This window comes from Canis aureus, chromosome 10, assembly GCF_053574225.1.
Source record: "Canis aureus isolate CA01 chromosome 10, VMU_Caureus_v.1.0, whole genome shotgun sequence".
Taxonomy (NCBI): domain Eukaryota; kingdom Metazoa; phylum Chordata; class Mammalia; order Carnivora; family Canidae; genus Canis; species Canis aureus.
Window position 1 is genome coordinate 31,015,410 of NC_135620.1, and position 13,964 is coordinate 31,029,373.

The following is a 13,964-nucleotide window of genomic DNA, read 5'->3' on the forward strand; positions in this document are numbered from 1 at the left end:
CCAGAGGGTCGGGAGAATTAAGAAAACTGCTCCAGGCAAGCAGAAGGGCTAGAATTTAAGGCGAATCTCGTTGTTTACAACATGTACTATATTTTACAGTAAATACACTGAAGTTATGGTTTAATAATCCTTATTATATTTATTACCTTATATCCCTGCTGTACTTAAAACTAAGTCGAAATATGTTAAATCACATGAGCAATAAAGATCTTTTTCTTTTCTTTTTTCCCCCAATGGAAGAGGTTAACCAGGAAAACTTTTATTTAAATGCTTTCATCTGTAGAGGAAATACAAGCTAAGAATCACTTAGGAGTTGATTGCTATCACCCTGACTAAATGGAAGCATGCAGAGAAAAGACCTATTAAAGTTCCCTTCTTCCCTGCAAGTCAATGTTGACGATCACCCTCCAATTACAGATCTGCTTTTCATACGTGCCCTCCTTAGTCCTCTCCAGCTATGGATATCGATGAAGGGACATGCAGACTTAATTACATGCTTCCCAATGTAAAACTACCATCTGCTTTAAAAGAAAAGCAAAACTGGCCGGGGATAAAGAGCCAAAAGCAGACATTTGTGCTTTTGTTAGCTGAAAGCTTTAGTGTTCAAAATCTATACTGGCTGGTACAAAGGAAATTTTAGTTACGCCATTTAGACAAGGATTATAACTTGACCAAGAAATTGTACCAGCCCTGCAATGCATTATTTGCAAAAAATATATTTATTTTGTTCTGGTAAGGGATCATAGTACCCAGCTCAGGTCTCACATGTAGATATTCCAAGAATATATTTATTTCCCTACCTCTCTGCCTAGCAATCCAAGCTCCTTACAAGGCTCACAGGCCTACAGAGTCTAGCTCTCCTGCCTCTCCTACCTATCTCTTCCCATTCTATGTTTAGTCTTCTGGACCTTATTTTGTCCTTTGAAAAACACTGGCTCATCTGCAAATCACTGCTCTTTTTGTCTGGATGCCCTGAATGCCACTTTTTCCTGGCTGATCCCTTCCTATCACTCAGCTCAGCAACACCTTCCTTGATAGGAAAGGGCACACCCTGCCTGCTCCCTCACCCCCACTTACTGTCATGCACATCACCTTGCTTTATTATCTTTGAAGCATCCAAAGTCATACTGTTCATTCATTTTTGTCCATAACCTTGTCTTCCTGCCCCCACCCCATAGTGGGCATTTACTCAATGAGGTATTCTAGATGAAGTGTTGTGATTGAAATCTACTTTGAAGGATAAATATAGATATTTAGAGGAGTTTTCTTTGTAACAACCTGAAGCCACGATAGCTTAGCTATAAATGACTTTTTTGGGGATAAATAACAATCCCTTTATAAGGAATGAGGGGAAAATAAATAAAATTGACAATAAGCAACCACGAAAGAAAAGTGCTGGGCTGTATTTAATTTAATAGGTTTGTCATACATTCTGTACTTTTAGCTCAAAGGTGAAATCTTGTGTGTTTTTTAGAATGAGGATATAAGTACTTAGTATATTTTAATGTCACATTTAATAACTGCACTATAAAATGATTGTCATAACACTATGCTGTGATTTTGCAAAACCCATCACAAACTACAGACTGAATTTAAAACTTCTGCCACAGAACAAAACTAACTTGAAATATTTTTGTAGTAAGTTATTGAACCTCATTCACAATTTTAAACTGAGTCTGGTTCTACTGTTTTTTTTTTCACAGATATTAACATAAAGATAAGTTTAAATAAAATTACCTGAAATACAATCAAAAAGGGAAATTATAAAGTGAGCAGTGATATATTTTTGGGAAACATACATCACGCCATATTAAAAATAAGGATTACGGGATCCCTGGGTGGCGCAGCGGTTTGGCGCCTGCCTTTGGCCCAGGGCATGATCCTGGAGACCCGGGATCGAATCCCACCTCGGGCTCTCGGTGCATGGATCCTGCTTCTCCCTCTGCCTGTGTCTCTGCCTCTCTCTCTCTCTCTCTGTGACTATCATAAATAAATCAAAATTTAAATAAATAAATAAATAAATAAATAAATAAATAAATAAATAAATAAATAAAAATAAGGATTACTTATCCATTACTAGCCTAGTTTTCTCTTTCACTCCAAATTATAATCATCTGTTCATGGTTCAAGTTCTAGAGAAAGATATCTTCACAATAGTCAACTAAAATACTTTTTCAGTGCCAAGGCTGTCCTGCCTCCCTAACCTCCATCACGCTGTCCCTGGTACCCCATCATTTCCATAGCTTCTTAACCAGCCTCCCAACAGATCTCAGAGCCATTCTTGGTGGCCTAGCTCCAAGCATCTCGCCACCCAGCAGCCACAGGGATGTTTTTTAAATGCAAATCTCTTCCTGTCACTCCCCCAGCTGTTCTTAGAATAAAAACCAAGATCTTGAACAAGTTCTATGAGGCCTTGCATTAGACAGTCTCTGCCTATTGTCCAGCCTTATTTGAATTCTCTCTCCTCACCGTCTGGGATCCAGGCACATCCATCCTTTCAGTGCCAGAATACACTAGGTTATCCCCGTCTCGGGGCTCACGAGCACGTTCTTTCTTGGACCATAATAGCTCTTTCAGATATTGTTTACTTAGCTTCTATTCACCTATCAGATACGAACTCAAAAATCATTTCCTCAGAGCTATGCATGTGCTCAAATTTAACAGAACTATATATCTTTAAAAAATAAGCCAATATAAAACAAGCCAAATCTGTACTTTAGTTAATAGTATCCTGCCAGTGTTGATTTCCTGATATAACTGTCATTATATAACATATTACTTTGGGAACAACTGGGTGAAGGATACATGGGAAATTCCTGTACAATTTATCAGCTTCTTTTAAGTCTAAAATTATTTCAAAATTTAAAAACAATGTCACTCCTTCAGGAAAGATTTCCATTACTCTTCTGAACAGACAAGGCACTAAGCTCCCTATTTTCTTCCCTCATAACATTTAACACATTCATAAAGTGTAAACTTTTGAGATTAATGTTGAATATTTGTCTATCCCTCTAGAGTATAAGCCCGTTGGGGCAGGGATCATTATCTCACTATTGTATCTCCAGTAGTTAAGTCAATACTTGGCACAAGAAATGTGTCCAATAAACATTTATTAAAAAGGCTATTAAATACATGAATGAGCCAATGAGTCAATGTCCTTTGGAAGCATTAATATATATAAAGATACATATTTACATATTTAAAAGATACTGCTCACATTATGAAGTTAATGGGATAATAAATGTCAACAGAGATCTAAACATAGACGCTTCTAACTTGGAAATGATGCACGCTAATGAGGAAAAAGTATAATAGCAACCAACATTTAGTGAATATTTAATCCTATGATTCAAGATGCTTTGCATGCAGTTCTTTACTTAATCCTTACGATAACCACATCAAGTGTGCTGTTCTCAAGCTTCATTTTACAGACAAGGGGCACACAGATATTTGTAGCCTGCTCATGGTCAGAATAATTATGTAGCAGAGGCAGGACCTGAACATGTACCTCAGCTCCTCAGACCATGGTCTTATACTATTTCTCACCTGGACATAAATTCTGAAAATATTGCTCTAGAAAACTCCAAAAAGTGAGCTATGAATTCTGAAGGTAGATCACAAACTGATATGAAACCAAATTCTTTAAATTTTTATATCTCCCCCATTTGTACAAAGCCCTCTGTGCACATGCATACACATAAGACTTTGGTGAATAAATAAACAAAGCTAAAGCGAACTGAGGAAAAGAGAAAAGACAAAACTATAGGTCAGAGAAATGGTTTCCATCCAATCACCAGTGCTTTTGTCTTTGATTCTTAATTTCACAATGGACGCTGGTCGGGGCTTTTCTAAAATTAAGTGAAGCAGAGCAAAATGGGCAGCAGAGCAAGTGGGGCTCCCAAAAAAATCAAGGATATTTGAAATAATAAATGAGGAAAATTAAAGAAATTAAGAGACTAGAAAAGGAAAAAAAAAGAGGAAATCATAGAATGGATTAATCAACTACCACCAGGCTATTCGCAATAACAAGAAGTAATTCACCAATATTTCAGATACTGTTGCATCCTTTGAGCTACGGGCCTCATCACAGAGATCAGAGTTAAGAAACATGTCATACCTAGGATTATTTTTAAAAATCAAGTCCCTCTATAATCAATAAAATGCTTTTATGTGTACACAGTGGTTGATTTTGTGACATATTCTGAACCTTACTAGGTAGGTGCAGCTCTGCTGAGAGCAATTAATTCAGAAAGCCACAGATACTCCACAATGCGGCTTAAGGATCAGTAGTAAAATAGCTGGAATATTTTCCTTGTTGCAGGCAGCTGGATGTTGCTACTTCAGCTACTTTAAGTTGAGAAGTGGGGGAGGAGGAGGGAAAGGCAAGGTTTTTATTTTGCCACACATCTGTAAATTTAGAGAAGAGAAATACAAGGAAGACACAGATGAGCTTGGTAAATGAACTAGATTTCTTCCTGTCCTCCTCAGGGAGCATGTCGATCAGAACCGGCCTGAAGAAACCAGCACACCTGCCTTTCAGGTTGCAAACACCCAAGGGAATCCAACCAAACTGCTGGGTTAAGCAGCAGTTTATTTTTCCTGCTTTAGGTAGTTTTGTTGAAATATAATCTACACAACATATAGATCACTGACTTAAAGTGTACAATCCAATGGCATTTCGTATGTTTTTACTCAATTAGTACCATCACTCCAATCTAATTTCAGAACATTTTCATCCCCCAAGCAATTTATCTTTTAAAGGGTCATTTAAGTGGTTTGTGATATATAAATGTGTGTGTATATATGTGTGTATATATTCATATATATATGAATATACGTGTGTGTGTGTATACACACACACACACACACACGTGTATATATATAGTCTTAGGCTCTGACAAGCTACTATTAAATTTTGAAACAGAACTCCTGACACCTTGTATAAATGCAAAATACAAAATTTTTCAGTGCTATTTATGATGTCTGGGTTTTTTCTTAACCATCATCCCATACTGCCCAATGGGAAATATATAAGGTAAGAGTGGTTACCATACAGCATAGGTGTCAGCCTATTCTCTAGAGCCAAAGAAATAAAGGAATTTCACCAGGTATAATAATAGAATACCAAAAGGAAGAAAAACTAATTGCTTTCATGTAGGACAGGAATATAGTGAGTAGATAGGGACTACAGGAAGCTTCCTTATGATAGGGATGGAAAGTGAGGGAGCTTTCATCATCTGAGATGGAAAAATGCAAAAATCAACAGAAAATGGATGAACTAAGCCATTCGAGGAATTAAACTATCAAAATTTGAGTTTCTAATGAAGATCCAATAAGCATTCAGGTCAAATTACCGTTGTCAAAGTGTAAACTTGAGTCTAGAATGTAACAGTAAGCAGTCAGTGATTTCATTAGAGTGAAACAAATTTGATGAAAGAAGGTGCTAAAAGCAGGTCTGTAGCCCACAACCAGGTAAAACAAACAAACAAACAAAAAATGACTAGTAAAGAAAAACTAAAGCTACACATGAAATAAAACTACCAGAAATTCTTGTGAAAATTCACCCAAAAGAAAAATACCCCAGGAAGTCACTAATATAAATTTACTTTTAATGTGCATGCATGTTATCACAGAATTGACCTCAATCAGACCACTGCTTAAACCAGATTTTGACCTCAGTCGCACCACTGCCTAAACCAGAATGAACCCCAATCGGGCCACTGCCTAAACCAGAAAGCTGGTTGGCTTGACATGAAGAAGTACTACTGTTTGTGCTTGAACAGAAGTTATACTGAGACCACAGCTCTACCGTGTGTACACACATTCAAGAAACAACAAGCCAAATGATTTCACTCAAGAGACAGGGATGAAAAGAAATAAGATCCATGCATACATCTAGCCTTTTCAAATAATAATGGGGATCTGTGGGCCATTTTAAATTGGCACTGGCGAAGACTATAATTTTCTGCTAAAGGGATATTATCACAATTTTTCAACCTGGGTTTGAACCAAGGCTCATAAGAGCTCTCCTACTTAATGCAACATCACACCTAGCACTTTACTGTGACTTCCACATGGCAGATGATAATCCTGACTCCTTGGCTCTTTGGAGTTAATCATTTCAAAAGGCAGTGAGCAGAACACATTAAATCAGCGTGGTAAGCTAGAGTGGCTTCTTTGCATTCCCCACCCCCACACCGTCTTCTTTCTCAAATGGGAAGACAATTTTTAAAAAATTATTTCATAGTTCTCAAATGGCTCTGACAAATTACTATCAAATCTTGTAATAGAACTCCTGATACCTTGTATACATGCAAAACACAATTATGTAAAAGGAAGAATATGGCTAAATGTGCTAATCAAAACAGAGGGTAACAAACCAGTGACCCCTGTAGTGAAAGCTTCAGAAATACTATATTTATATGATGATGAAAAGTCTAATTCTTCTTCAATGCTACTTATGATGTCTGGGCTTTTTCAGTGTTTTATGAAAAGATAGTGGCACAATTTGATAGGTGATAATCTAGATCCTTTTTTACCAATTATTCTTTGAACATCCTTAAGTTACTAAAATCCTATCTCCAACTCTACCACGTGTTTTCATGTGCCATGAATATCCTCCAATAGATGGATAAGGGATGTTCTTTCTTATTTCAAAATACGGCACCTTAAGAAATATGGCCAATTTCTCCTCTTCCATCAGAAACTCTCAGGCTATACATCCTATTCAACAGTGCCAAAGGGATCTGCTGAAGGGAAAACATACTAAACCAAGGCTAAGTAGACAAAGGCAAAACTAAACAAATTAATCTGGCAAAGTCTGCCCCCTTCTGTAGTTGCAAAGGGAAGAACAAGACAGTATAGACTGTTTTTCAGGTTACATCTTGAGGTTGAAAGCTGATGTCATACAAATATATAGCCTGGTAAACATCTTAATTTAACTAAAAGTTGTTAATGTGGCCTTTGTTTTCCGTTTTTGTAAGGTTGCTTTAGAGGAAGTGTGGTGAAGGGGGCAGGTGGAGGGAGAAGGGAGGCATAGGCCAGAGGGGAGTAGGTGACGGTCATCTGTAGTGTAGACTGTTTTAAAACAATTTTAAGAGTACTTGACATCAGTCTGCCACATTCCGCCAGAGATTTAAACAAAAGTAGAACGACATTTCTACCTATCCAGAAGGATAACTTTGTGGATATATGATAATTATATCTAGTAACTTTAAGGAGATCTCTAAAACTGTGATCTGAAATTAAAGTGGATTCCCAGGGTGCTGATATGCTTTTGCCAAAAATCAACAATTGTAAAACAACATACTTTTTCATTCTAGCCAAAACAGAAAAATAAAACCATATGCCTGATTTCTTTAATAAACTAAATTTAGATTAAAACTTTAAAATAGATTTTGACACAAATGGCTTTAAAATAACAAAAGCATCTTTCATTTGAATCTTTTCCAGGTTAATTATTTGCTGGCATTGTCCTAGACATTCCTTGGCGTCACCTTAAACCCATACTCTCAAGTGCTAATTAGGAGACTATATACATTATTAACCAGAGAATGTGCTTAAAACATGCGTGTTCCATATGTATCCTGTTATTAACGTGATTCCTTTCAGTCCTGGAAAACTCTCTTTAAAAAACAGAGCCCCTTTTTAAAGAAAGAAATTGGCTGCTATGGAAGAAATTTTTGTCAAAATTCAATTAATAGGTAGGGGCCAACACGACACAGGATCCTTGTCTTCGAAACATCCTCAACATGAGTCAAATTTAATCTCACTGAAACAGTCAGCAGAGGGAAAAGTTAATGACTGCAGATGTTCCACATTTTCATAGTACCAGGGGACTCCCAAAGAGAATGGCCAACTCACTCATGAGCTGTACCAGTCTGGAGAAACCAGACACGTCGGTGAGCCCACACCAGAGACACATGTTTTTTCCAGGACTATCTCTTCCAAAAGGCCACAGGCCAGATGGGAAAAGGAACATATGTAAACAAGGTAGACCTAATGACTTCCTAATTAGGAAGAAGATATGATCTTCTCATTAATTGGCAAGCTAATTGACCACAATCTCAGTTTCATAAATTGAGTCCAATAAACCAAACTTTGGTGTCTGCACTCCACAGAATTCTCGTCACACTTCTACACCCTTCACCCAGCCACAAAGTTGTCAGTTCTGCTTGATTTGTTTGAATACTGTACTCGACGACAGCTGTCGGAAACAGTACATTAGAACAGCTGCTATGACAGCTACAAGGGGCTTGGAAGTTTAATTGGGCTCAATGTGACACTGTGCATTTTTCTAAACAGAGAAATATCCACAAAACTAAATAAAAGTCTAATGGGTCTGAACAGTCTTTACTTATTGGCACCATCAACTAACTGGTTAACCGGTTTGAGTTGTTGTATCATTGGTCTCATGGTATCTTTGCCACGGGGCTGGTAAGACTATCAAAAAAGGGGGGGGGGCAAAACAGTAGGAGCAGTTAGATGCACGAGAAAAGGGGCATTAAGAGAGAGAGGAAATGGTAAGGAAGTCACGTCAATAATCCCTTTCAGAGGCTGGCGGGTAGCCAAGGAGGATCCCACAGTGTCTCGGGATTTGCTTCCAAAGGCAACGCATTCAGAGGCGCGGAGCCCGGGGTCAGCTGCAAACAAAGCCACGGGTCAGGGGCCCAGGCCCGCAGGGGAGGGAGGGCGGCTTACTCTCGGCCTGGGCGCGGAGGAGGAGCGCGACGAGCAGCAGCAGCGGCCGGCCTGCGGGCACCATCCTGCCGCGGCGCAGCAGCGCGCGCTGGCACCTTGCGGGCACCGCCTCGGGAGCTGCAGCGGGTCGGTCCGGTCTGAAACCCCAGCTGGAACACTTTCAGAGCCTGGAAGGGCGGAGGAAGAGAAAAGGAGAGAAAACACAAAGACGCTTAGCTTAGATCTCTTCCTCTTTTCCCCCTGTTCCATCACAACCACCGCAAGAGACGCAATCCCTTGTAAAGACACCAGAAACCGTAACCGGGATGCTTTTGTAGAAGGGCAGTACCTTGGGGTTTTTTGTTTGTTTTTTTTTTTTCTTTAAAGGTTTTATTTATTTATTCATGAGAGACACAGAGAGAGGCAGAGACACAGGCAGAGGGAGAAGCAGGCTCTATCTATGCAGGGAGCCCACCCGATGCGGGACTCGATCCCGGGTCTCCAGGATCACGCCCTGGGCCAAAGGCCGATGCTCTGCCGCTGAGCCACCCAGGCGTCCCAGTGCCTTGGTTTGCAAAATGGGGCAGCCCTCGCACATCTTGTTCCAGTCGTCGGCCTATGCTAAAGCGAACCACCTTGAATTCCACGCTCCGCTCTTGCCACCTTTTGGGCAGTGCTGTGTGAGAAGGAAACTGTCACTTCTTATGAAACACTATGTGAATACATCAGTGGGAGAGAGCACAGCCGTGCTATGGGGAAGATTTAAGAGAAGCTCCACCGTGCTGGATAAAAGTCTATTATTGACAGAATAATAGAAGCTGCTTTCTTGGCACGAGGTGAAGTGACAGGGCTAATTCAACTTCTCCAGCTAAATAGGAGAGGTTAGAATTTTTTACACTAGCACATTTGGCTTCTTCCCTGAAGGCACATCAATGTTCAAGTCTAGTTTGGCTTCAATAAGTCAAAACAATAGTTAGCCCGAGCCTATTTGATTGAACAGGATTTTTATATGTCTCCTGGGCAGTAGCTTAGTTTTCTCAATCTTCTATGTAAAATCGATAAGCCACAAACTATTTTTAGAGAGCCTACTGCGTGCGTACAAATGCACTTACTATAAGGTGCCATGAAGTACAAAAATGAGTTAGACTCTATCCTCTATGACTTTTCAGTTTAGTACGAAAAATGAAACAGATACATCAGATGACTAATATAAGTTCCTAAGTGATGAGTGCCAGGAAGGGAAGACCAAATAATGCCATAAAAGATAGGATCAGGAGTGGTATCATAGATAAAGCGGTATCTCAAAGGGAGCCTGGGAGTAGAGGCAGGATTTAACCAAGAGGGAAAAGCATTCCAGAAATTCCATACAAAGGCAGGGCAGTGGGAAAGGAACTTTGGAAAAGATGAGTCTCCAGGTTTGGCTGAAATAGGGCTTCCCAAATTTATGCATCAGAATCACCTAGAAAGCTTGTTAGAACAGATAGCTGAGGGTGGGGGGCAGGGAACAGATAGCTGGGCACCACTTCCCAGTTTGTGGTTCACTGGGGCTGTGAAGGGGTCCAAGAATTTACATGTGTAACAAGCTCCTGAGTGATGCTGATGCAGCTGGTGCAGGTACCACATTGAGACCATTGGGTTGCAGTGATGAATTCATTAGGAAACCAGAAGAAAATGAGGCAAAAGAAAATGGTTCAGGCTAAAAAAGAAAAAGAAGAAGAAGAAACGAAAACATCATAGTGAGCCCTGAATGCCGATCTAAGTCAGCACACCACGAATAAAGCTACTTAGTGTTTCAGAGCAAAAGAATAAGAAAATTGGCTTTGAGATGAACAGACACCTAAGTGCGGCACCATTAGGCCGGAGCAAGAGTCCCTGGTGAAAAGCAACTCAGACCACAGAGCAATGGTGGTCTGGGTGGGAACTGAAAAGAAGGGAAGCGATGACTGATTTGCTTCAAGCACTAATTTGATGTATGACTCTTCAAGTGATAAATATTTGCTCCTATAGGAACCTTCAGCAAATCTAGCACAGCATCTCATACAGAGTAGGCTCTGAATACAGAGAGCCCGAGTGCATCGGATGCTGTTGCTTCCTCTATTATTGTGAGAACCTGAGTGTGACAATCAGAATGAATTTTTGCCAAATGAAACAGTATACCTTTAAGTCTTGTATATTGGAATATTTGAAACACGTACAAAATCCTTGACAGGAAATACTAGAGATATCCAGAAATAACCTAATCCACTAAAATAACTCGTACTTGAAAAAGTATTGTAATGCTGATACTCTAGTCTGTATTTTTTGAAACTGAGCTTGAGCCTGAGAATAAAAATTTTTTTAAAGATCTTATCTTTTTCATTACTATGCATGTGTCGTTTGAATGCTGGAAAGATAAAACTACAAGAAAGGGTGGGGGATCATTGTAATTACCAATCCACTCGCTAGCCCTTTTTATTTTTAACAGGTTTGTGGGTGGCATGAAGCAGCAAGTTATACTTTGAAACACATCTACTTGAAACCAAAAGCTAGCCAGCTGCTCCAAATCTGCTATTGTTATCAATCTCATCTGGAAAATAACTTCTCAAGCAGTTCACAGCTCTCAAATGCTAAATTCTCAAAACTTCATAGGAAGCATGCTAAAGGAATCAGCTCTGCTCCCCTCCCCCTTCCACTGTTCCCATCCTCATGCCAGCATTTCAAATGACAGGAAAGTCTAGGAGACATCAGTCCTGTCGGACTCAATTTGTGTCTGTGCAAGCGTATCAGAGCCAACTGCTACATAATGACTCGATGCGATCACAGAGATGTAGATGTATGAAATGTTCTCACAGGGAAGAAGTGATTTGGCTCTTTCCTCTACCCGACTGCGATGGCCTAAGAAGACCAAATTCTTCCAAATGAACCTACAAATGTTACTCTGGACTTAAAACAATGATAGGGTCTGGGAATGAGTGCAGCTAAAGAACATATATATTTATACTCAAATGGCCTGTGTCCTTGGTGCCGGATGACAAGAGGAGCTGAGAGGTGTGAAGATAAGACCTATGCTAGATGTTCATTCAGCTAATCTCCACTTCATATCTTGTTGATTACTTAGAAACATTGCCAGAGGGGAAATGCTGGCTTGCATATCAGTAACATGGAGTTTAAATTTTAGAACAAACACGGGAAATGGATTTTTAAGGAAACACTGACAGCGAAAATAATGAGGATGAGTGAGTATTACAGGCATGTCCATTAGCCTAGAGAAAGGGTTGCCAAGCACTTTGCAATGAAAAGAGCAGGAAAAGGGGTCCAGAGATATGCAAAGTACCATAGTTTACCTTACATCACTAATTATTATGTGCGCGTCCAATAGCCCCAAGCGGAGGCTAACTCAGATTTTTATACGCCTCGCCCTTTGTGTCTTTCCTTAACTGGGACATGCAGATAAAACTGCGAGAAAAACTAGCTAAGTTTAAAATAAAGTGAAAAAATTATTTAAAGCTCTCCGGTTTCTTATTGCTTACAGGACAAAGATCTTAAGGAACAATAATTTTGTTGATTTTCAATTAGCCGAATATTCACTTTTGTACTTCTGTACATGTGTGATTACAAAAGCTAACGGTACAGAGGGCCAGGGTGCAGAACATGATTTGAAATGGGATCACAACGAACGCACTTGCCTAAAAGCCTTCACAAATCACTGTGTCAAGTGATCACATAAGCTGCCATCAACTCAACTCTTCAATTTAACGTTGTAACCCTTTCTGGTTACAAGTATATTCATATTCAAACTACTATGAATCTGAAGGATTTTTTTTTTCGGCTTTCTGTATTGTGGTGTGCGGTGTTTCTGTAGATTAGGTTAACATAACAAAAAAAAAAGACAAAATGGAACTTTTCTTTCTTTAAAAATAAGACCCCGAGTCCCTTAGCAAAATGAATGATTACAGATTTTATGCAGGAAATATGCAAAATGAGTGTGCAACGTCTTGTACAAGGAAGCAGAGAGATTGTCAGGAACTACTAGTTATATCCAAAAACAAGGAGTCAAGGTGATGAGACCTTCATTGGCTAAATGTAGGAAAATCTGGCAGCAAGAGCAATACTAGCTACAATTAACTGAAACACATCCTACTAAGTAAGAATCCATGAGCTCCTGAGTTTAGAAATAATTTTTAAAAGTTACATCGGTCACTCTAGAAGGAAGTTAAAGAATCAAATCATTTTGAAAAGAGGGAGAGAAAGGGAAAGAATGTTTCATTTAAAAAAAATCTCCACAAGACAAAAAAAAAAAAAAAATCCTGCTGTCCTAGAAAACTAGTTATCATTGTTTATCTCATTGTTTATCAGGTTACTGCTTTTGGGCTTATTGAACAACACCCTGCTCTCAATTCTAGACATCTTAGAAATGATCATAATGCAGTAATACTTAACTGAGCATTTACCCACCGAGGTATCCATGCAGTGGGGGGGATGGTGGGCTAAGGAGGAAGTCTCAAAATGTGACTTCTTTTTATCAACTTCCCAAACCAGCCGGGTCTCTCTACATCGACTAGAGCAGGTTTCCAATCATTTAAGAGAAACAACCATTTGTGCACAAGATGTGCCACCAGGAAACTCCAATTTGTAAAACAGGCATAAGTAGGGCTGTGGTGGCTGACGCTAGGAGCGGAGGGGCCTGGAGTTTCTAGCAACCTGGCGGAGGATTCTGAGAGCCATCTGTGAACTCCCTGCCCTCAGTGCAGTTACAACACAAGGACACGACAAGAAAAAACAAAAATAAATTTTCAACATTTCATTTATTCATGAGGGCTTTCCACTAGGAGAGAGCCACCTAAATATTTTATTGTGAGCGAGGACAAGACTCCTCCAGCGCTATCCAATAAAACTTTCTGCAGGATAGAAATGTTCTCTATGTGCACTAGTAATTGGCTACTTCAAACATAGATAGTGAAACGGGGGAAGTAAACATTTTATTGTATTTAGATTTAATTTAAGTAGCCACATGTGGTGAGTGGCTGCCCTTCTGGACAGCACACACTCTGGTTATGTGTCCAATGGCAGGGAACAGGACAGATATAAACAGGGCATGGCTTTGGGGGTTGGAGATGGAAACAGTGAGTTGGGAACCCTTAGTCCTCACAGCCCTGGCTTTCTCATAATCGGATTTTAAAGATTCATTGTGTTATATGAGGAAACCCACTTAACCTCTGTGCCACTCACTTCCTCATCCCCGTCCCATGCCCTGGCGAAAAGCAAGTGTCTCTCTTTTTTTAAAACCACTCCACAGAATGTGAAGG

General features: G+C 39.6%; 1 protein-coding gene across 37 annotated transcripts in view; it reads right to left on the reverse strand.

Annotated features, from left to right (window-relative positions):
- Nucleotides 1–13,964, reverse strand: part of PTPRD (protein tyrosine phosphatase receptor type D) — a 2,191,141-nt gene that overhangs the window by 391,028 nt on the left and 1,786,149 nt on the right. For all 37 annotated transcript variants that reach the window (XM_077911920.1, XM_077911956.1, XM_077911938.1 and 34 more), the window contains one exon: nt 8,701–8,867. In XM_077911920.1, the coding sequence (XP_077768046.1) occupies nt 8,701–8,764 (64 nt within the window). In that variant the 5' untranslated portion in view covers nt 8,765–8,867. The remainder of the gene's footprint in view (nt 1–8,700; nt 8,868–13,964) is intronic.